Source organism: Dendrobates tinctorius, unplaced genomic scaffold (assembly GCF_039654945.1).
Source record: "Dendrobates tinctorius isolate UK_male_01 unplaced genomic scaffold, ASM3965494v1 ptg000250l, whole genome shotgun sequence".
Lineage (NCBI taxonomy): Eukaryota > Metazoa > Chordata > Amphibia > Anura > Dendrobatidae > Dendrobates > Dendrobates tinctorius.
This window is the reverse complement of record NW_027361917.1, coordinates 49,670,039-49,695,699: the sequence shown is the minus strand read 5'-3', so window position 1 is coordinate 49,695,699 and position 25,661 is coordinate 49,670,039. Positions and strand designations below refer to the sequence as shown.

The 25,661-nt window shown below is 40.0% G+C and overlaps 1 protein-coding gene across 3 annotated transcripts in view; it reads right to left on the bottom strand.

Annotated features, from left to right (window-relative positions):
• Positions 1–25,661, bottom strand: part of STXBP5 (syntaxin binding protein 5) — a 492,483-nt gene that overhangs the window by 135,218 nt on the left and 331,604 nt on the right. For all 3 annotated transcript variants that reach the window (XM_073557677.1, XM_073557678.1, XM_073557679.1), the window contains exon 10: positions 3,354–3,508. In XM_073557677.1, coding sequence (XP_073413778.1) covers positions 3,354–3,508 — 155 coding nt within the window. The remainder of the gene's footprint in view (positions 1–3,353; positions 3,509–25,661) is intronic.

Genomic DNA, 25,661 nt, shown 5'->3' with positions numbered 1-25,661 from the left:
GTTACTAAAGCGCCAATATGCTCAAGTTCTTTGCAAATATTTTCAAAAACTAAAACGTAAAACAAGTTACCGTATATACTCAAGTATAAGCCGACCTGAGTATAAGCCGAGGCCCCTAATTTTGCCACGGAAAACTGGGTAAGCTTAATGACTCGAGTATAAGCCGGGTGTACATTGTCCCCTCATCCCTGTCCTGCTCTGTGTGGCTCTCCCTCCCAGTACGCGTGGCTCAGCTCCCCCTTCTATGTATGGCTCAGCTCCCTGTCCTCCCTGTGCTCTCCCCGTCGTCCTCTGTGCTGCCACCGCCGTCGTCCGTGCAGCACCCATCCTCCTCCGTGCTTACAATGTCCTCTGTGCAGCCCCCATCCTCCACAGTGCTGCCACCGTCGTCCTCCGTGCTGCACCCGTCCTCCGTGCTTCCAATGCCCTCTGTGCAGTCCCTGTCCTCCTCCATGCTTCCCCTGTCCTCCCCTTCATATGCACCCTGCTGTGCCGTCGCTAAACGTCCCTGCATCCTCCGTTGTCCAGCGCTGACAGCTTCTTCCTGCCTTCAGCGGTCACATGGTACCGCTCATTAAGCTCATGAATATGCTTCCACACCCATAGGCGTCCATATTCATGAGCTTAATGAGCGGTACCATGTGACTGCTGAAGGCAAGAAGAAGCTGTCAGCGCTGGGACAAGGAGGATGCAGGGGCGTTCAGCGATGGCACAGCAGGGTTCAGCGAGGCATGGGAGGGGCGAGTATGACTTCCCAGCCACCGGGCTCCTGCCGCCGCTCCCCCTCCCACACTGGGTTTCTGCTGAATGACTCGTGTATAAGCTGAGGGGGCATTTTCAGCAGAAAAAAATGTGCAGAAAATCTCGGCTTATACACGAGTATATACGGTAACTAAACAGCATGGGAATTGCAACACTACATTAAAATATGAAAACAGGAAATAAGATAATTGATATGCATTTGAAAATTCACCCTCTGGGCATACGACACACACCCACCCACCCTCTGGGCGTACGATACGATGACTAAAGGCCCTGTCTCACTGAAACGCTGAAACGTCACAGGTTTTGTGACGCATCAGTGACCTCGCCAGTGATCTCGCTACGTGTGACATATAGCGGCGACTGACCCCCTCCGCTGGATATCTCTTATCGTGCTCGAATGTCCTAGGCCATTTTTTGATCATTGGCATCCCGCTAGCCAGCATGCATTGCTGTGTTTGACGCCGACGAGCGACCTCGTTGGCGATGCAGAACTCAGGGACGCAAGCGTGAGTCGTCAGAATAGCTGCTGTGTGGTAAGGTCCCAACGACTGCTGAGGTCGTTATACGGATCTCCGTGTCGTTGCTACATCGTTGAATAGATCTGCCTGTTTGGCAGCTTACTAGTGACGTACCAGCAATCCTTACCAGGTCGTATCATTGTCAGGATCGTTGAAGCGTCGCTATGTTTAACGGGACCCTAAGGGTGCTGTGACACCTGAAACGTGTTGATATCGCAATATCTGTTTCTACCTATGCTGATAATTTTATCCTCTATTTTGCTGAATTTGAATGAATAAAGAATTGTTTTCAACATTGACTTGGATTTTCTTTCTTTTTGAAACTGCCATCATGCTTATCAAATAAACTTTATGGCAGAAAGTACAGGAAAGCCCTCTCTTTGTTTTTTCAGTCTGCAGGCAGTTATCCATAGTGAAGATTATTTTTTCATGTTTTCTGATGAACTAAAGCCCATTCTTACAAACAACTAATATAAAATAGAAAAAAAAAATATCCTGCTCACCCATTTCCCTAAAACTTCCCTCTCCATGCCTTCAGTATCAATTCTTGCATCCATTTATATGCAGTTGACACATGACCGCAGAAGCTCCCATCATTGCGCGGTGATGCCATTTAGACAATGCCCCTACATCACTAAGTCCCTGCTCCTCACTAGTCAGTCTTCTGCTAACCAAGCTCCGGTATACTGCACTTGAGTGCTACAGCCATTTACTGGTCTTGTGCCTTATACTGCCAAGACCAGTGATTACAGCAGCTGCCAGGTAAACAGAAGGCCAGAAAGGAAGACCATACGCATGGAGTCGAAAGATTAAATGGGTGACTACAGCTTCTTTTGTCACTGTACCACTACTCCAGGAAAATTTTCTCATTATATTTAAAGCAACTTTATAGTGTTTTTGTGGGTACACAGTGCTCCTAGTGAGGGATTCTTTGCGGCTTTTAGCTCTTCTCACAGTAAAAGCTCCATTCACACGTTCATGTTTCAAGTATCTCTTCTAATTTTTTTTTTTAAATTAGTTTCCGAACCAAACCTGTGACGTAGCCTCTGTCTGCTGTCCATTCGTCACTGGCTAATGCTAGAAAGTGCTTTAGTTTTTTTTTTCACAAGAATCATAAAGACACATACGGTAAATAGTAAAAAAAAAAAAAAAAAAAAAAGTTTGTGGAAAATTTATTAACAAATTTTTCCTTAAAAGTTAAAAGTCGACTTACCCGTGAAGGGAGATAAAAAATGCAGCTGCGCTAACTATGTCTATGAAGGAAATACCAAAAAGTGCATTTATCCAATAGGGACCAAATGTTTATTCTCCAAGGAATCTCAAGAGTTAAATCAAGCTTACTTGATACTATAATAGAAAAAAAAATTTCCATGTGCTCATGATATTTTTGCATATAATCTCTATTATGTCTTCATTCTCAACAATCTATTCCACCTTGTTCTACTTTATTTGCACAGACTCTACTGGGAGGACAAAGGATTGTTGGCACCGATAGCACAAGATGTGGAACAGCACTAACATGGTGTAATCCCATAGCTGGGTTTGTATTTAAGCTTCAGGGGGATTGTGTAGGAATAAAAACATAAATAATAAAATAAAAAATGATGAACATAAAAACACAAAAAACAAAAAATAATGAACAAATAAAAACATTTAAAGGGGTTGTCCGATCCAAACCAATATGTGCGCAGCGGAGATTCAACAGTTTTTTGTGATCATAACACCCGCCGCTCGTGGCGCTGGCAACAGAGAATCCTCACAGTGAGCAGTGCGTGCGATGTGAGGATTCACAAGTCTGCAGTAACAGTCACACAGAGAGACTGCAGACTTGTACCTCACTGTATTGTATTTTATTATTGTGATTTTCTACCTTTGTTGTTAAACCTGTAAAAAAAAAAAATAAATAAAAAAGACAAATGAAATTGCCAAATAAGAAACCAACTCCAGCATCGTAAGCAGACGCCCATTTTGTCAAACCTTAGCCTCATCAATGCCGTTTACTAAAGAAGCTATTACAAGAAATGCGGTGAAGATTCACCAAACAATTCCCTCATTTAGTTTTACACTCACCGTTTGGATATGGAGTTTCACAAAGGGTAAGAAAATCCACAATTTGATAATCCATTTCTAGGACTGCTGTGCTTTTTCCATGCATGACTGTTAAGCAAGGCCTTCTTCCCGCCGTGTCATAGGCCAGACCACCAGACAGGATAATAAAGGGCTCCCTAGAGCAAAAAGGATGATATAAACACTGTAACAAAGGAGTAAAACTAATTTCCATATTACCACAGAAAAGACTTCATTATACAGCAACATTTTACATGTTGTAAACCAAACAATATATTCTGTAGAGGAAACTGCGCCATTCCTCTGCATTACCACTACTGCCTGGTCCACTAGGGGCTAGGTAATTATGCTTGTTAGACCCAAAATATGGTTGTTATGTGAACGTAGCCTGCGCACACTGTGAACTGCATATGGAAAACACACGGACCCAAGTTGGCCTATGTGCTAGTGAACATATACCTTACCCCACCAAGCTCTAAAACTTTTATTACTTATCCCCTCTAGAATCTATGCCAAAAGCTGATAGCGGGATAAATCTCCCCGTCTATTATATTCATTTCAGAATGTTGCTGTTCCTATATTTTTTTTCTTTAAAAAAAATTAAAAAAAAATCCAAGCATTATATATTACTTGTGAACCGTCCATAGACATTAAACTGGGTGGTCAGCATATTACACTAAGATGTAGAGTTCCCACAGTCCCAAATCAGCTCGGTGGTGCAGCCAGAAGCCTGAAATTGCCCTGCAAATGGGCCTAATAATACCAGCCCCATTTACATGGAAAATTAGATGTATATTAAAAAAAAGGATTTGGGGACGATACAGTTTCTTATTTAAATGTATGTAATTAGGTGTAAAAATTTTTAGCAGAATGAGATAACGGGCTTGGCCACATTATCTTTATCAGACATGTTGAGGACACCATTACATAAGTAGGACAGGTTCTCCTCCTTCCCTTGTGCAGACTGCACCGCGTGGAAGAGCATGTGCCCACACCCGTTTATCATCCTCCTCCAATTGTAAAACACCTCACATGGGAAAATGGCTTTTCTATTGGGGTAAGCTGCTGGATTGGTCTGGTCACATGCTTGCTCCTCCACCAGCAGGGAATAAACTGTTAAACTTGCATAATAGCAAGTACCATAAAATTATGTCCTCAACACATCTGATATCTGATAAAGTGGCCAACGCCTCTAAATGTTGAAATCACGCTGTCCAAACTGTGGTTACTAAGCCCACGCACCCTCGGGAAAGAAAAACAAAAACATGTCCAATATATAAAAATAATTACTACGGCTATGAGAAAAAAAATTAAACTGCATTATAGTGGTCCTGTGTCAGAAAAAATTGCATACATACACACATATTTGTACACACACTAGTACACTCCATCGGAAATTGAAACTTTTTATGCTTGTCTAAGTCAGCTCTGAAAAAATTGGGTGGGAAGATTTTAGCAGGTACAACAGTCTCTGGGTACATTTCTTGAAGTGGAGTATGCAGGTGCCAAATTAATGTACTGCATCTTATTACCGTACTCTATGAAGACTAGTGCACAAAATGTCAGGTCATCATGAACTGGGGTCTGTATTTATTTTTTTCTTCATTTTGATTTATATCTTGTAATTCTTTATTCTGGTTATTCTAATAAAAACTTTAATAAAGCCGTTTACCAGGAAGATGAGACCGCATGTGTTTCAATGCCAATGACGACGAGGGCATGAAGCTGCAGATGTGACTTGCCCGACAATCTGAACGGACTTTTACACGGAGACTAAGGGCCCCGTCACACATAGCGACTCACCAGCGATTCCGACAAAGATAAACGTATCAGGATCGCTGGTGAGTCGCTACATGATCGCTAGTGAGCTGTCAAACAGGCAGCTTCACCAGCGATCAGGACCAGCGCGCGGCGTCGCTGTGTACTTTAGTTACCAGCGTGCTGATGCAGGGAGCTGGTAACTAAGGTACACAGAAGGTTTCTAAGCACAGCGCCGTGCTTAAAACCCTGCGTTTACCTTAGTTACCAGCTGATCGCTGGTCTCCTGCCTGTCACACGCAGCGATGCGTGGCCAGCGGGAGACGAGCGACCAAAAAAATGTCCAGGGCTTTCCAACAGCGATCAGCGATACCGGCAGGGGGGCCGGTCGCTGATCGCTGTCACACACAACGATCTTGCTGGTAAGATCGCTGTTACGTCACAAAACTTGTGACTCAGCAGCGATCTCGCTAGCGAAATCGCTATGTGTGACAGGGCCCTAAGGATGGGGCACAGTACCACTAAAGTCACCACTATGGTGCCATGTGGGCTGCGTTATCAGAGCTGTACTTGAGGCTACAGAACTGCAATTTGTGAGTATGTGGTATGCTAATTCTGTTAGTCATTTACACCAAGTTTAGACACTGAGGACATAAGTACTATGAATATTCAAAGTGTGAATTTTTCTTTGCTTGAATGTATGTATACAATTGCTATATAACAGTTTTGCTAAAATCCATTTGTGATTGTCCCTTTCCAAATAACATGTTACCAATCACTAGCTGCAACGATTGATCTGTATGATTTTGTGACCACTGCAGCCAAACAGAAGTACAGAACGTGGGGTGAGCTGGCTTGTGTTATAACAGGAGTGACAACGTATTATGTTATGTTTTAAAACACTTTTTGTTTTTCTTCAGTGGCGGGTCAGTAGTAACAGCAAACACAGAATTCTGCAAATTGATACCGTATAAGCTTCAATAAATGGCAGAGAGTATATGTGACACAGCTGTCGGAGAAAATAGCCTCAGACACAGCGAAAAACCTCCCTGTGCAATGATAGGGTGTCTGCTAAACTAAACACCTCAGTGAAATGTATTGGGGAAAGTAGGGAATGAGAGCGGGCAATGTTCAACAAATATTAAGTGGTCCATCAAGTTATCAAATTCCACATATAACACAACAATGATGGTTGGTGGCTCATGTGAGTGGCTAGAAGATTTATGCAACCAGATTAGGCATTTTACTGGTGAAACCTTGGAATTTTTACCATGAATGATAAGCATTATAAAAGTACAGGCACTTCAAATGTCCCGTTCTAATCTATTAATCTACAGGAACTTTGGAGAAGCTCTTAACCTCAAAGTGATTTACAGGTTTTATCAGCAGCACTTTAATGTTCTCTGTAATGACTTGTTTTAAATAGTTGCCTTTTTTATATTCTTAATTTTTCTAATTTACCTTTTTTTAATTTAGAGGCGACAATTGTCAGATTTGACAAATTACTAGTTGTCCATTAAATTATGGTCTAAAATAACAATTTCAATTTACAATGATCATCTCCAACAAAATCTCATTGTGACTTGAAAGATCACTGTATTGTACAACTCATTGCCAGCTTCAAATGAGACTATGGAGCAGAGTGCAGTGAAAGAACGTCAGCAAGAAGAGAGAGGACCGACTGAGTAGTGGACATTCTTTTCCAAGGAAGAAGTGGCACTGAAACAAGCAGCGAGGAGGGAAAGCATGGTGCTGGAACAGTCCACTGAGTGAAAATCCGTGATAAGGTTCAGTTTTAGACTGCCCTATGCATGCTGGGAGTTTCAAATGAAATGCCATCAGAAGTAAAAAGGAAATTAGGCTGACATAAGAATGGTAGGGAATTTTACACAAGTGTCAACTAAAACACTTTGCTTTTAAATATAGAGACAATTTAAAAATTTAAGATATCAAACAACACCTTTAATACAGCTTTGCGGGTGAGGTAAAAGACTTGTTAGAAAAGTTCATCACAATGTTTTCTTACTTTGATTATTTCCCCCCCCCCCCTTCCTCTACCCATAGAATATGACAAGAGGTTTAATCTGACATCATACATGTATTGGCAGTAGGACTGTGGAGTCGGAGTCAGAGTCCATTTTGGTGGAGTCCGAATAAAATGGATCGACTCAAACTTCTAAGACATATAATAAATTGGGTACAGCAGTTCAATGGAGTTTGTAGAGAATATTTTTTTCATAAGAATTTGGGAAAGTTATGAAATGCCCTATAAATGTCTGTCCTATTCCTGATCTAAGGTGTAGACTTTTATCTAAGATGAATCTGTGTTACAGTTTATGTTCATGATAAGTAGTGAAGTTCCTCCTCTACAGATAAGGAGAAAAATAAACACACGGGGAAGGAATGCCTGCATTCATCTCAGGACTTCTGGAGTGAACAAGAAAGCAGAATTAAGGTAAGTACTTCTTAAAGCACATCTAAACTTTCAATAAACTGTGCATAAATCAATAGTCGTGTATATGTTGCCTCTGTATACTTGATGTTTTAGTTTGTTTGTTCTCTTAACTCCTGTTTGGAGAAATTAGCTGCTCTTATGACTTATATACACTAAGCATAGAGTCATAGAATATAAGGGGGAAAACCTTTTCTAACATCTCAAATTATATATATAAAATTTATGTGTGTGTGTGTTCTGGAATATGATTCAGCACAAACATGCTCCCTACCTCTTCCCCTCTTCGTTGACTGTGAAGAAATATGAAGTGAAGCATTTAGTTAGCTGTACCGAGACAAGCCTGACATTGAAAGTTCAGAGTAAAGATATCTAACATATTTTACAAACTTTACAATTATCTGTCCTATTGATTTATGCAAAGATTGTTTTATCTCTATCCTAAATTATGCAGTGCATGTATTCCTATTCTTGCAAGAATTTCAATATACCTTTTTTTTACAGGACAAAATTATTTTGAGAGTGAATTTACATAATTACAAAATGTCTAAGAAGAATCTTATGAAGTCAGCTGTATTTGAGTATTTCACAGTGACTCAAAATAAAAAACATTTTGTGTGTCAGTGTATAAGTGACCCAGATGAAAACAAATGCTGTGATGCCAAAATCGGTGCATACTTAGGCAGTGATAAAAATGCTCCCGCAAGAGCTTCCAATCTAAAAAGACATTTACAACGCTGCTACCCAGAAGTTTACAAAGCTGTGATTGAAAAAGATCACAGCAGCACCAAAAAAACAGAGCCCAGCACTTCTTGCTAGGGAAAGGATGAGGAGAGAGCGTCTCAAACACCAGTTACAAGATATTTTCTAAGTGACAAAGTTATGCCCCCGTCTCACATAGCGAGATCGCTGTTGCATCACAGAATTTGAGACGCAACAGCGATCTCGCTACGTGTGACACGTAGCGGCAATTGGGTCCCTGCTGTGATGTCGCTGATCGTGCTCGAATGTCCTTGGCCATTTTTTGATCGCTGGTGTCTCGTTGGCCAGCATGCATCGCTGTGTTTGACAGGGACAATGACGAACGACCTCAATATTATAGGTCTGAGTGACAGGGTCCCAACGACCGTCGTATCGTTCTGTATCATTGCTGCGTCGCTGTGGAGATCTGACTGTTTGACATCTCACCAGCAACCTCATAGCAACGCACCAGAGATCCCTACCAGGTCGCATCGTTGTCGGGATCGCTGGTGCGTCGCCAAGTGTGACGGTACCCTTACTGTAACAATGACAGCAGATGTGTTTAAAAGACAGCTCATTGAGCTTGTTGTGAAGGACAGTGTACCATTATAATTATTTGCACGACTAGCTTTTACAGCTCTTAATGGAGAAATAGCCCCCAAACTTGGTGCTTCTCTGGAAAGAGAAAGTATTAGAAAATAAGTGATTGAAGAAGCCCTTAAATAAAAGATCTTAAAAAGACTCAAGAGACACTTTGTGTTTCTTAAAATGGATGGCTGCACATGTCACAGAGTGAACTATTTTACTATCAACGTTTGATATGTTTGTAACAAAAAAAATTGTTACTAAGACGCTGGCAGTAAGAGACACTAAAGCTCATAACAGTCAGTTTCTCCAGACCTTAGTGGAAAAAGTTCTGCAAGATTATGAACTCAAAAAAGAACAGGTTCTATGCTATTGTAACTGATAATGCATCAAACATGAGAAGTACAATTAAACTGGTGAATGAGAATAAGGAAGGTGAATAGCAGCTAGATGAACATTTCACATTGAGAATGTTGGAGATGAAAGGCCACAGTCCTGTTCCCATAAAGGAGGAACAAACAGTTATTACTACAGAAGAACAGAAAAATGATTCTTTACAATTAGATAATCTTGTTGAAGCTGCTTCACACCTCTTTCCTATTCATCACATGCGCTGTGTTGTGCACACGCTGCAGCTGGAAATAAGAGACAGTCTGCAAGAAGGACATGCTGGAACTCTGATTAGCAAAGTGAGGAAATTGGCTATTGCTGCCAGAACCCCTAAAATTGATTCCATCTTGAAGAGACGTTCTGGAAAAGGGGCAATTGTGGTTCAAACCACTCGGTGAGGCAGCACCTATTTAATGATTGAGCTGAAACCCTTCCTTGTACAAGTAGATATGGCCAAAACTCAGGTAACACTACTTGAAGGTCAATGGACACGGGTAGCTGAATTGAAGGAATTGCTTCATCACCAATTTACATATCACTCCTTATCTATGAACTGGTCCAATATTTATGTTAATCCCTCTCCCATAATGATAGTTCTGCTTCAAGTCACTTGTCTTATCTATTGCATTTTTTCTGTGCTGTGTTGTGCATAAATATGTGATTCTTCAGATTTTGTGTTAGTCAATGCCTGATAAAGAGACCTGAGTAGTCTTGAAAGCTTGCAATTTGTTACCATCTTTTCAGTTAGCGATTAAAAGGTATCAACTACTGAGGACTCTCAATTCTGAATATTCACCCATTTACAGTGACTAAAAAGTTTCAAGCTGAGGATTTATCTCCTGGCATTTTTATAAAGGAGTGGAAGAACTTGATGTTTTTCCTGTCCTAAAGAGGAGGTTTAATCACAGATGGCATTGCAGCTTCAAAGAAAGGAAGAGAGACACAGCTATTAGAAAATAAAATTCTTCTGGCAGCTGTTTATGTGGACCCAAGTCATTGTATTTTGCGGGATGATCAACAGCTTACTAAATGAAAAGAAGCTCTGATTGAGGTAGCAGTTAGGATGAGTGGGCTACAGGACGGCCAAGAGCAAGAGGACTCGCATCCTGCCAGTGCTGCTGCCGTTTCTTCATCCTCATCAGATGAGGAGTTTGATTTCGAAAAGTATTTGGATGACACGGAATAGGCAAAGCGTTGCCACAGGGAAAGAGATTCCACTCCCATAGAAAACAGATTGGCCATATTTCAGCAACATTTTTCACTTGCTCTCACAGAAGTAGAAGAGTCCAATCGTTCATAAAAACTGACTTAGCACAAGACAATTCCTTTACACCCTGAAATTGTTAGAGATGTTGCCCATTACTGCTTTGCCACCAACCCAATATACTGTAGAAAGGTTGTTCTCTAGCCTTAAAATAATTACAGTGTTGGCCAAAAGTATTGACACCCCTGCAATTCTGTCAGATAATACTCAGTTTCTTCCTGAAAATGATTGCAAACACAAATTCTTTGGTATTATTATCTTCATTTAATTTGTCTTAAATGAAAAAACAGAAAAGAGAATGAAGCAAAAAGCAAAACATTGATCATTTCACACAAAACTCCAAAAATGGGCCAGACAAAAGTATTGCCACCCTCAGCCTAATACTTGGTTGCACAATCTTTAGCCAAAATAACTGCGACCAACCGCTTCCGGTAACCATCAATGAGTTTCTTACAATGCTCTGCTGGAATTTTAGACCATTCTTCTTTGGCAAACTGCTCCAGGTCCCTGATATTTGAAGGGTGCCTTCTACAAACTGCCATTTTTAGATCTCTCCACAGGTGTTCTATGGGATTCAGGTCTGGACTCATTGCTGGCCACCTTAGAAGTCTCCAGTGCTTTCTCTCAAACCATTTTCTAGTGCTTTTTGAAGTGTGTTTTGGGTCATTGTCCTGCTGGAAGACCCATGACCTCTGAGGGAGACCCAGCTTTCTCACACTGGACCCTACATTATGCTGCAAAATTTGTTGGTAGTCTTCAGACTTCATAATGCCATGCACACGGTCAAGCAGTCCAGTGCCAGAGGCAGCAAAGCAACCACAAAACATCAGGGAACCTCCGCCATGTTTGACTGTAGGGACTGTGTTCTTTTCTTTGAATGCCTTTTTTTCTCCTGTAAACTCTATGTTGATGCCTTTGCCCAAAAAGCTCTACTTTTGTCTCATCTGACCAGAGAACATTCTTCCAAAACGTTTTAGGCTTTTTCAGGTAAGTTTTGGCAAACTCCAGCCTGGCTTTTTTATGTCTTGGGGTAAGAAGTGGGGTCTTCCTGGGTCTCCTACCATACAGTTCCTTTTCATTCAGACGCCGACGGATAGTACGGGTTGACACTGTTGTACCCTCGGACTGCAGGGCAGCTTGAACTTGTTTGGATGTTAGTCGAGGTTCTTTATCCAAAATCCGCACAATCTTGCGTTGAAATCTCTTGTCAATTTTTCTTTTACGTCCACATCTAGGGAGGTTAGCCACAGTGCCATGGGCTTTAAACTTCTTGATGACACTGCGCATGGTAGACACAGGAACATTCTGGTCTTTGGAGATGGACTTGTAGCCTTGAGATTGCTCATGTTTCCTCACAATTTGGTTTCTCAAGTCCTCAGACAGTTCTTTGGTCTTCTTTCTTTTCTCCATGCTCAATGTGGTACACACAAGGACACAGGACAGAGGTTGAGTCAACTTTAATCCATGTCAACTGGCTGCAAGTGTGATTTAGTTATTGCGAACACCTGTTAGGTGCCACAGGTAAGTTACAGGTGCTGTTAATTACACAAATTAGAGAAGCATCACATGATTTTTCGAACAGTGCCAATACTTTTGTCCACCCTCTTTTTTATGTTTGGTGTGGAATTATATCCAATTTGGCTTTAGGACAATTCTTTTTGTGTTTTTTCATTTAAGACAAATTAAATGAAGATAATAATACCAAAGAATTTGTGTTTGCAATCATTTTCAGGAAGAAACGGAGTATTATCTGACAGAATTGCAGGGGTGTCAATACTTTTGGCCAACACTGTAGGTTAGATTTGAGGTAATCTATGAAGGAGGATCTGATTGAGGCAATACTATTTCTAAGAACAAATTCATAGACTGCACAAATGTTATTCACTATGTTTTTGTTGAAAACTGTTTTTTCCCCACTTACTGCAAAGTGTACAAATTGTAAACATGAAAAAGTTTTTTATTCTTCCAATAAATATATTTTATGTTCTAAATGGCTTGATTATTGTATCATAATAATGATTAAAAGCCTGATCTTACCATTATACAACACTAAATTTATCACTTACACATGAGCCATGTATAAGGGAGTTGGAGGTTTGACTTACCGACTCCACAGCCTTGATTGGCAGTCCATCTTGCCTTGAGCAAGACAGAGTTGAGCTGTTTTTTTGTTTTTTTTAAAGATGAGATGACAAATTCAGAAGGCAGGGGTAGTGGCTCATAAGTAGAGCAGAATTCTCCAATCAGAGGCGTTACAACGTTTATAATCTCTTGCACTCCAGATTTATGCAAAGTTTGTTTAACCCCTTTACCCCCAAGGCTGGTTTGCACGTTCATGACCGGGCCAATTTTTACAATTCTGACCACTGTCCCTTTATGAGGTAATAACTCTGAAATGCTTCCATGGACCCCACTGATTCTGACATTGTTTTCTCGTGACATATTGTACTTCATGCTAGTGGTAAAAATTCATTCAAATAACTTTCGTTTATTTGTGAAAAAAAACAGAAATTTGGCGAAAATCTTGAAAATTTCTCAATTTTCCAACTTTGAATTTCTATGCCCTTAAATCACAGAGATATGGCACACAAAAAACTTAAGTAACATTTCACATATGTTTACTTTACATCAGCACAATTTTGGAACCAAAATTTTTTTTTGTTAGGAAGTTATAAGGGTTAAAAGTTGACCAGCGATTTCTCATTTTTACAACACCATTTTATTTTTACGGACCACATCACATTTTAAGTCACTTTGAGGGGTCTATATGATAGAAAATACCCAAAAGTGACACCATTCTAAAAACTGCATCCCTCAAGGTGCTCAAAACCACATTCAAGAAGTTTATTAACCCTTCAGGTGCTTCACAGGAATTTTTTGAATGTTTAAAAAAAATGAACATTTAACTTTTTCACAAAAAAATTACTTCAGGTCCAATTTTTTTTCTTTTACCAAGGGTAACAGGAGAAATTGGACTGCAAAAGTTATTGTGCAATTTGTCCTGAGTACGCTGATACCTGATATGTGGGGGGGAACCACTGTTTCGGCGCATGGCAGAGCTCAGAAGGGAAGGAGCGCCGTTTGACTTTTTCAATGCAAAATTGGCTGGAATTCAGATCGGACGCCATGTCACGTTCGGAGAGCCAGATGTGCCAAAACAGTGGAAACCCTCCACAAGTGACCCCATTTTGGAAACTAAACCCCCCAAGGAACTTATCTAGATATGTGGTGAGAACTTTGAACCCACAAGGGCTTCACAGAAGTTTATAACATATAGCCGTACAATTAAAAAATCATTTTTTCCACAAAAATGATCTTTTCACCCTCAATTTTTATTTTTCCAAGGGTAACAGGACCCCAAAATTTATTGTGCAATTTGTCCTGAGTACGCTGATACCCCATATGTGGGGATACACCACTATTTGGGCGCATGGCAGAGCTCGGAAGGGAAGCAGCGCCATTTGACTTTTATGGCTGGAATTGAGATCGGACGCCATGTCGCGTTTGTAAAGCCAATAATGTGCTAAAACAGTGGGAACCCCCCACAAATTACACCAATTTGGAAACTAGACCCCCCAAGGAACTTATCTACATGTGTGGTGAGAACTTTGAACCTCCGAGGGCTTCACAGAAGTTTATAACGCCCGGGCGTGAAAATAAAAAAAAATCATATTTTTTCCACAAACATGATCTTTTAGTCCCCAATTTTTTTATTTTCCCAAGGGTAACAGGAGAAATTGGACTCCAAGTGTTGTTTTGCAATTTGTCCTGAGTAGGCTGATACCCCATATGTGAGGGTAAAACACTGCTTGGGCGCATAGCAGAGCTTGGAAGGGAAGGTGCAACGCAGAATTGGCTGGAATTGACATCAGATGCCATGTTGCGTTTGGAAAGCACCTGATGTGCCCAAACAGTGGAAACCCCCCAATTCTAACTCCAACCCTAACCCCAACACACCCCTAACCCTAATCTCAGCCCTAACCCTAATGGGAAAATAGAAATAAATACATTTTTTTTAATTTTATTATTTTTCCCTAACTAAGGGGGTGATCAAGGGGGGTTTGATTTACTATTTATGATGGGTTTTTATGTTTGGCAGCTGTCGCACGCTAAAAGACACTTTTTATTGTAAAAATAGTTTTTGCATCACCACATTTTGAGAGCTATAATTTTTCCATATTTTGACCCACCGAGTCATATGAGGTCTTATTTTTTGCAGGACGTGTTGACATTTTTATTGGTACCATTTTCGGGCACGTGACATTTTTTGATCACTTTTTATTCTGATTTTTGGGACGCAGAATGAACAAAAACCAGCATTTCAAGATTTTCTTTTGGGGGGTGCGTTTACACCGTTCCGCGTGCGGTAAAATTGATAAGGGGGTTTTATTCTTCGGGTCAGTACGATTACAGCGATACCTCATTTATGTCTTTTTATGTTTTGGCGCTTTTATGCAATAAAAACAATTTTATATAAAAAATAATTATTTTTGCATCGCTTTATTCTGCGAGCTATAACTATTTTTTTGCTGATGACGCTATGTGGTGGCTCATTTTTTGCGGGACAAGATGACATTTTCAGCGGTACCATGGTTATTTATATCCGTCATTTTGATCGCGCGTTATTGCACTTTCTGTTCGGCAGTATGATAATAAAGCATTATTTTTTGCTTTGTTTTTTATTTTTATTTTTAAGGGGTTCGCCAAAGGGGTTCACTAATGGGACAGTTTTATAGGGTGGGTCGTTACGGACGCGGCGATACTAAATATGTGTACTTTTATTGTTGTTTTTTTATTTCCAAAAAATGAATTTATTAGGGTATTTTTTTAAAAATTTATTTAGCGATTTTTTATAAATTATTTTTACACTTTTTTTAACTTTATTATACTGTCCCAGAGGGGACATAACTGTCATGTGACAGATCGCTGATCTGTCACATCACAGATCACAGGCAGTGCTGGAGGCTTCCTCATGCCGGCACTTTGCAGGCATGAGGAAGCCGGGTCCCTGCAGCTCCCCGCCACCATTTTGAATCCGGGGACCTGCAGGGAAGGAGGCCCGATGTGCTGCGCTGCTCCGGGGGGGCTCAGTTAAGCAAGAAGGGAGCCCCCTCCCTGCCGATGCTTCCCTAAACCCCCGGTACACTGCGATCATGTTTGATTGCAGTGTGCCAGGGGTTAACGTGTCGGGGGGCGGTCCGTGACCGCTCCTGACACATAGTGCCGGGTGTCAGCTGTGAGCGCCGCTGATCGCTATGACGTACTATCCCGTCCATGGGCGTCAGATGTCAGAAAGGGGTTAAAGTATAGTTCCCTTTTTATTATACAGTAATATGGTACTATATGATGCGTAAAATACTGTCTGCATAGAAATCTTGTTTATTTTCTCTTGTGATATCATCTATATGCATGATAATTAATGTATGAGTATTAGTATATTCCACCCAAAGTTACCTGACCACAAACTATCACAACAAGCCAGGGATAAGCATAATCTTAAAATGCCCAACATCAAGGCTATTATGTGCCATATGGTGGACAGTTTAACCTGTAAAATGATGTACATTACACTGAAATTTAGATAGCTGAACTCAATATAAACATCAATGTACGACCATCTATTCTATACTTCAATGTATTTAATGTTTCACACTGAGATTATAAAATCATCAAAAAACTTAGACGGGCTGAGCCGCAACACTAAAGCAGATTCCAAGTGTAAGCATTTCTTTAATCAGAAAGGTTCCCCACCGAGAATGTTAAAAATACAAAGGAATATTCCTTTAAAAATATAAAATGGTTGAGTCAAATTTTCCATATTTTTCCTTTTTGATTTGTAGCCCAAGTACCTAGATTGACTCATTAGGGCACAGATGGGTCATCTTGACAGTTGTCCCGACTACCACAATCTGAAATTCATGACATTCTGTATTTGCGGCTAGGCCATCTCAGAATAAAGCATCACAGACTCTTGACACTACAAGAGCATCATATCACAGCAGCGGATGCTTTCATCTGACTTGTTATTTCTTCCACAGCCAATGCCTGGATGCCGTTTCACAAGTGAACACTACTGACATCTTTGTGTTCAGCATGAAAGCTACCTAGTCTATAGGCATTTATAGTGGAACATTTATTTTACTCACGTATGTTGCACTTTACAGACATTATCATTAGAGATGAGCGAATTTGTTCGGGTCCCTGCTTATTCGGCAAGCTACAAGCACTTACCGATTAAGCTACAGTAGGAACCCGGATACATGGAGGGCACCGGCTGATCAGCTGTTTGGCGCCGCAGCTGCATGTGTCACGGGGCTGTGTGCCAGTCACAACACATACATGGTGAGCCCGTGTATCATAACTACAAGATAATCTTGTTTTTCACACTGAGAGCATTAATAAATCTAACATACTGGACTGATTTACACAAACACATGCAAACACATTGGTTACTGAAAAAGCTGCATATTCATCTTGAAGAGGAAGTCCAGGCTACAGCTAATCCCTGTCTTCCTCTTAATGTTCAATTTGTCCGAAGGCAGAGACAGTGACACCAGCTCTGATTGGGTGCCGGCATCAGGTATCATAATACCGCATCACAGCCCCGGGAAAACGAGTGCCGACACAGCGGGAACAACGCCAGGCTTTATTATTTTATCGAGGCAGAACATTTCGTTTAAGAAAGGGTTGTCCTAGTAGTGGACAACCCTTTAAATTAGTTTCTAACTAATTTGCCCTAACAGAACTTCCATTAGTTTGATGTAGAATTGTGTGTTGTAGTGTGAAGGTAATCCACGTATAATCACAAAAAATATCAGCCTTTATATGAGACAACAGAACTTCACTGTAAAACTAAAAATAGAGAAGGTAGAGGAAAAAAAAAAAAGATTTGCAATTTTAAAAAATACAGTGATATATGAGAATGGGCAGAAAAAAAATACATAGAGGCTAAAGTATTTTTGTGAAAACCATAGAAGTGGAGATTTGTTACTCTATAAAGTAAGGTTGCATTTAAAATATCATCAAATCAGACTGGAGTAAAAAAAAAATAAAGTCAATAAAGTGATCAAAATGCACTAGTTTGTTATACAAAAGCAGAGAAAACTAACTACAAGGTTACAGATAAGAGACAGGGGGGGAGGGAGACCCCACAAAAAAATGATCTTAAAGTCCATCATATAGTGAAAACAAAATAGCTTAATTAAATAATTTTAACAGGCATGAATAGGCGTGGGTAAAGAACATGTGAAAAAGATACACAAAAATGTATGCAGAGGGAGCACCAGATGATAGAAGCAGATGATATCCTGCAGGGTTAAAAACCTAATAGGCAACATCTACTATAGGTATAAGCACAATCTTTTAGTAAAGGTCCTGTAGGAAACAACCTGAAGTATGGTGTAAGGATTAAATACTAATAAAGAGATGTACATATATCTTAAAACTGAAGCCATTACTATATGGATACACATAGATGGCTAATGCAAGAAAATGTAGAGTCCAAAATGACGCTGCAGTCAAAAGTACACTCAGAGTATCCTATTACCTGAAAGAGTCCCACCAGCAGGGGCTCATATGATCCGTGCATCCGCCCCAACGCGTGTTTCGGAACATCACCTTCGTCACGGGGGAATAACGTATATTGTACAGACAGTGTTTAAAAAGCATATGTCCTGGAAGTGATGATGCATTACCATGGTTATCACGATGCTCGTTGGCATCCGAGTCACAAAGCAGGTGATGTCAGAGACACATGGGACCCGACGTGATCCAGCATCAGATGCTCTATATACACCGAGAGCCGGTGAGGACGGTGGAGATAGGGCACGCATGTACACTGGCCGTGGCGGTGAGTGCACCACACAAAGTACCGGCAGGTGCAGGGGATGACCGTACATATAAAGTGTCAACATCTGAGGTATATCATGGGCTATCAAATGGTGGGTATTATACATGTATCTAACAAAAAATATTAGTTTACAATATATGTCAGCCTGATATCAATCAAATAAAGATATAAGACATGGTATGGTTAACAGTAATTAACATATAGTAAATAAAGATATATAAAAGGTATATACACATATCCATTCTAGGTATCAGCAGCCACGTGCCAAGTTACCGATAAGTAAGGAGGGAAATTGTCTAAAAATAGTTGGGAAAATTCATGTTTGTAATAGAATAGCAGGAAGGGTCCAGATTGAGACACTAGTTTTAAAGAACACTTTTCTTTGGTCCTAAAATAAAGGCCCCAAATAATTTTCTCAGGTGTTTGTGATGTGACCCCAGCAATCAGTTTTAAAAAATTGCAATGCTTTTATTACCCCCCATTACAGTGCTAAAAACAGACAGCACAAAGACGGCATGCAAGTTTGATTTTGATCAGTGACTTGAATCAAAACCAAACACATCTCTGTATATGTAAAGAATATAGAGTGGACTCAGGCAACTCATATACGGAAAGGAGTTCTGAAGGAGGTCTGCATTTTCAAAATTATTCGTCAAACTCAATCTTGAAATTTACTGGGTGTTGCACCAAAATAGATCTCTAATGATGGAAGAAACTGTAAAGAGTCAAAACATTTTTCTAGTGTAGACTAGTCATGAGCAAATGACGTGCTTCGATAAGGAGTTATCCAAGTTTGCTTGGGTGCTAACCGAATGTCTTCAGCATGCTCGAAAATTGTTCAAATCCCCGCGGCAGCATGTCTCATCCGCAACACATGCAGAGATTGCCAGTTTGTGAACAACTTATCGGAGTTTGATAACCACCCTATCCGAGCATGTTCACATCACTATTATGGACCTTTTGCTCAAGGAATGCATGCAGGTTTGATGAGATATTGCTCAGGGTGATCCTATAACATGAGTGTAATTGCCATTTATGTAAGGCTGGCCATACAGCTGACCATACAATATTACCCTCAACTTTCTTCTTATGGCACATCTATTCGATTTCAACATTTTTTTCCCATGGAAGACAAGCTGCTGCCAGAATATTTGGCAGGATCCTACAATCACCAAAAAGTGTAATTGAAGCTAAACTGCAGAAACCGTAGGGTCTTTGTAAGCTGTGTCTGCATTTACGGCCCCTTTCCTCTGTAAGCTCTGCTTAGAAATCATACCTTTAGTTTCTGCGTGCACAGACACGCAAGATTGAATATTTACTTCTGTGCAAGTCTATAACAAGAAAGCATCATCTTGCTTTAAATCTTTGGGATTCATGCGGCTCTTGATTCTTCTGTTACCTCATTTTCTTGTTACCAGTTTTGATTGTGTTGTGAAATGGCTTTTCATATTCTGTGCTATAATAAAAGTCAATTTTACGCCTCAATGGTGAAATCATTATGTTACATGGCCTGACAGCAAAGTGATATCTATATGCTTCCTACTCTCCTTTCAGTGTGATTGGCCAAGGTCGGTAAGAAACGCTAGATCATTTCTTTTAGATATCACAAAAGTTTTTGGAATAATTTGAAAAATTAAAAACAAAAGAAAAGATCTTACCTTATAAGATGCTATGACAGAGGGTTTCTAAGTATCCTTTGTTACACAGAAGTTTTATACTTCCAGCATGGTCATGTCACAAGTTAGAATGGTCATAATGAATCCCAATGGTGCCCAACTAACTCTACAGTTTTACATCGGGGTCTGTTGGAGTTTCCATTGTCTTTGCCACACAAACTGACTAATTTACTGGCATAGCCTGTAGCAAGCATACAAAACAAAGTCAAGGATTGCAGCATCCATGTAATGGTTGATTCATTTATTAGTCCCTCATGATATATTTTAGCCAAATATGTTTTTTCTAGTAATCTTACATATTAGGTCTAAGACCTGCTAGCCAAGACTTTAGAGTGGCGACACGCGTCAGGTCTCTGGCTCTACCTGCCCCACTTCACTTCTCATGGGTTTTGTGTTGTGCTGATTTGTATGTGTGGTTATCATTTGGGGTGGTTATGGAGATTTTCTCTGTCCACTTAGACCCTCTCTAGCCCCAAATGGTCTGGCTGATCTGGTCCTTGATGTTCCCTATGCCTGATCTTTGCCTGGGGTACCTCTACGCATATATGAGGTCTATTTAGTGTGCATTTCTATCTATCTTTTTTGTACACCTCATAGTGATCAGCATCTTCTTGGGTTTACATTATCCCTTGTACTGTTTTTGTAATTATTGGGTTGGAATTGCATCATTTTTTCATTGTATTTGTATATTATTTGTGTTTCTGACTCATATGCTCTATATTACCTATGTGTGGGCTTACTAATTCTCCTATTGAGAATCCTGTTTACATGGACCTAGGGATATAGGCATCATTCTCGGTGAGGGTGATAGTTGGTAGCAGGTGGGTTGCTCTATTATGAGCATTGCATTATTTGTGTATGTGTCACATCTGTGACCATCTTTAATGTTTTTAAGAATTTTTGCGGTTTGCTGTGTTTAATAAAATTTGTATTATAAATGCTATGTCCTATTCAGGGTGATCCCCTGCTCAGCCTATTTCTTTCTCTCCTTTTTGCCAAGACTTTATTCACACTACTACAGTATACCAGTGTTCTGCTCGGGTCTCTGTTGGCCTCTCTATTTTTAATAGTAAGAATACTGCATTAACCCTTCCACTGCCAAGGATGTACATAACACAGAATTAATTTAAACAACTCCTCTGACCAGAATCTGGCCTAGAGCTGAAATTTTAGCTTTTAGAAAACACCAGGTTGAATCCGTAGGTGCAGTGCTTGGGGCACAAAACTCATATGAAGTTGGGGAGAAAGATGAAAAATGATACTACTAAGATTTATAACAGGATTTGTAAAGGACTGAATAGGTGAGAAAGGCAATGTTCCTACACCACTTCTACACTGCAGCCACCCTTTGCATTTGCACCTACATTCGCAACATGATGAAGAATCATGGATAGAATGGTAGAGTTGGAAGGGACCTCCTGGGCCATCTGGTCCAACCCCCTACTCAAAGCAGGATTCACTAAATCATCCCAGACAGATGTCTGTCCAGCCTCTGTTTGAAGACTTCTATTGAAGGAGAACTGTGAAGAAAAATGCGTTGTGCTGTGAGGCCATCTGGCGGACGGCGAGAGAAAGAATAAACTTGGACCTGTTACACCCAAAACTTGCCTCCAGCTTGTGTCTGTACGTTACTGCGCGGTATACAGAGGGACCACCCCCCAGCCCGGCTCACCGACCCTACATAGTGACCACTATGTCCGCTAGGGGGCGCTGTGTGGGTGTCCCAGGACGGGCCTACAGGCATATCCATTGTGGTAAAGGGTATAGGTTGCTGAATGACCGTTATGTATCCCAAGGTAGGTGGCCTTGGGATGGAAGCTTGAATATGTGTGTTGATCAGCAGAGGCACTGCTGAGCTGTTGTTACACTGTCAGCGAGAGCTACCTACAAACCCACCAAGGGGCGGTGTCTAGAACGCCTTAATAGAGTGTATGAATGCTTGTAGGACCTGTGATGAGGTCATAGCCATGTGACCCAGTGGGCGTGGCTACGGACCATATAAGGTAACCAGAGTAGGTCACATGAGAGAGAGCACATGGATCTGATTGAGCCATGTGGAAGGTCCTAGCAGGCCTATTTGGAGGAAGGTGTGCTACCTTCCTGAAGACCACGTGCTGAGGCTGCTGACCCGGTGAGGCCTGTGTATATTGGCTGTATGCAAGGAGGGATAAGCCTCCTTTGTTTGCTGAGGCTCCAGGACTGAGCCTGAAATCATGGACACTTATGCTTGCTTTCGCCTGAGCTAAAGGCTATTCCTTGGGTTATGTGCTACTTTATGGGTTATGAAGCAATAAACCCTGTGAACTTTTAAAAGGAACGTGCCTCCTGATTGACTCCCGTAGCTCCTGAGTGAGTCGAATCCCTACAATGGTAAAAATTAAGTAGCAAGATTTTGAAGGTCTTATCTCCTAATTTTGTTACTTTTTGGTCATAGATATTTTATAATTTTCTTTTAAGATTAGTTATCATTTACTGGTTGCTCAATTGCACATCATATTGCAGTTTTGTTTAGCATTTATCGTCATGCATATCCCGCGTTATGTATGGTATGTTATGCAGTTTACCGATCAGATTAATTGTATTTATATTTTGATAGATCGGGCGTTTCTGAACGCGGCGATACCAAATGTGGGTATATTTTTTTAACCCTTTAATCTTCAGTGGGGCGAAAAGGGGGTGATTTGAACTTATATATATATATATATATATATATATATATATATATATATATATATATATATATATTTATTATATCCAGTTAAACATATAATGACAAACTGAGTGGCTATTGTGTGTACAATATTGTGGAAAATGAGAAACATGGAATAATTCACATGCCTTGAGCAAGTGGTAAATCTAAATTTAATGTCAACATATTTTACATGGTGAATCCTTATTCCAAAAGGAACAAATTTGAGGGGTAAGACTTACCAATTTGTAAAGTTCATTTTTCCTTGGCACCCTAGTACAGTATATATAGTGATATTCTATAATCCAGCACAGAGACTCCTATCCTCAGCTGTTCTTACAAAAATATAACAAGCTCGATGGCTGTTAGCCTAGCATGGGGTATTGATTGCAAACTGCAGCTTAAAAGGACATAATGCAAAAATGGTCAGATCCACTCGCTTCACTGACAAGTAAACGGAATAGCTGACCAACGGAACGGAAAGTTAAAGGATTTCATCACAACATGAAATCTGTTTCCAGTGTGATTTTTTTAATCTGCCTTGTATCATCATTTTTTATACTATATGCCAAGTTATATGTTCTGGTCCTGTTTTTTGGGTAGACAGATGCGTTATTTTTTTCCTATTTTTTTTCTTCTCTTGAAATCAATGGTAACGTGTCAAAATGTCACCTAGTAAATAACTACTGCTCATTCCACAATTGCTCACTTTAAAATCAGGGCCTTTATTAAAATGCAGATCAACCAAGTCTATACCAGGCATATAAAATCTGGATCTATTTTTGTATCATACTCTTCATCAGGCTTAATTTGCCTGCTTCGGACTCAACGTTGTAGTAAAACGGATATATAACTACAATACTGTAAATCTATAAATAGTGTTTGTTTCCTCAAAATAAAATAAAATCCGAAGAAATGTAAAAGATAAAGAACTTAAGTTTTAATAATGTTTACATCTATTTACCACGATAGATATAAACTTAGAACAGCATTAGTTGTTTTTTTTTTTTCATTGAAAAAGAATCAAAATAGGTTGACAAAACAAATCTAAAAAATAACTTCATTTGCTATCCCTGGTAGGCATTCTCTTCCTTTGTAGAAAATAAAATATTTGCGTTAATTCCACTGAAAGTTCTATTTAGGTGCACAATTTTTTTTTTTAAATTTCTACTACACAGTGGATATATAAAAAAACACCCAAGGGAAGAGACATAAATGGGGAATGTTTCAGGATATACTACTTGAACCCTGTAGAAAACATACCCTTCTGGCAATAAAAATAAAATGTCCAGGAATAAAACGAAAAACCATTATGGATAAATAAAAGTAGAAAACTTAAAACAAAAAGCAAAGGGCATTCAAAATCTTCAAGGCCGAGAATACAGAAATAGCATTTCAGGAGTATTAAGATTTCAATACGAAATGTAAGCTAGCTACAGAAATACAAAATCACCGGTGACATTAAAATAAAGCCCCACATTTTTCTTTATAAACATATCAATGCCAAAAAGAAAAAAAATGGACGGTATCAGCCCTTTAAAAGATAAGATAATTATAGAGGACAAAGAAAAGGCTGATATATTAAACAGGCACTTTTCATTTGCGTTCACCAATGAATGGTCTGTTCCAGGGATCATTCAACAAGGTAAAAGACAAAGCTCACCACCCGATATAACTAGTATAACACAAGAAGTACGTCTGCATCGGAACAAACTAAACACTGACAAATCCCCCGGCCCAGAGGGCATTCACCAATGGCTTTTAAGGGAATTGAGCTCAGTAGCTGACAGACCTCTGTATCTCATATTCTTACACTCTCTTGTAACAAGGGTGGTGCCAGAGGATTGGAGGATAGTTGATGTGGTACCAATATTTAAGAAAGGTAAGAAGGTGGATCCAGACAACTGAGGCCAGTAAGTCTGATCTCAGTAGTGTGCAAAGTTTTTAAGGGCATCATAAGAGATGACCTGCAGAGATATATTGCAGAGCATAATATATGACAACCAGCATGAATTCATGAAAGATAAGTTGTGTGAGTCTAACCAATATGTTGGGTTTCTATAAGGAGGTAAGTGCAAATCTGGTTGTTAGTAATGCAGCGGATGTGATTTACCTGGACTTTGCAAAGGCATTTGTTACTGTACCACATAACAGCCTTTCAGTTGTGGCCAAAAGTATTGACACCCCTGCAATTTTGTCAGATAATACTCAGTTTCTTCCTGAAAATGATTGCAATCACAAATTCTTTGGTATTATTATCTTCATTTAATTTGTCTTAAATGAAAAAACACAAAAGAGAATGAAGAAAAAAGCAAAACATTGATCATTTCACACAAAACTCCAAAAATGGGCCAGACAAAAGTATTGGCACCCTGAGCCTAATACTTGGTTGCACAACCTTTAGCCAAAATAACTGCGACCAACCGCTTCCGGTAACCATCAATGAGTTTCTTACAATGCTCTGCTGGAATTTTAGACCATTATTCTTTGGCAAACTGCTCCAGGTCCCTTATATTAGAAGGGTGCCTTCTCCAAACTGCCATTTTTAGATCTCTCCACAGGTGTTGCTTTTTGAAGTGTGTTTTGGGTCATTGTCCTGCTGGAAGACCCATGACCTCTGAGGGAGACCCAACTTTCTCACACTGGGCCCTACATTATGCTGCAAAATTTGTTGGTAGTCTTCAGACTTCATAATGCCATGCACACGGTCAAGCAGTCCAGTGCCAGAGGCAGCAAAGCAACCCCAAAACATCAGGGAACTCCGCCATGTTTGACTGTAGGGACCATGTTCTTTTCTTTGAATGCCTTTTTTTTTCTCCTGTAAACTCTATATTGATGTCTTTGCCCAAAAAGCTCTACTTTTGTCTCATCTGACCAGAGAACATTCTTCCAAAATGTTTTAGGCTT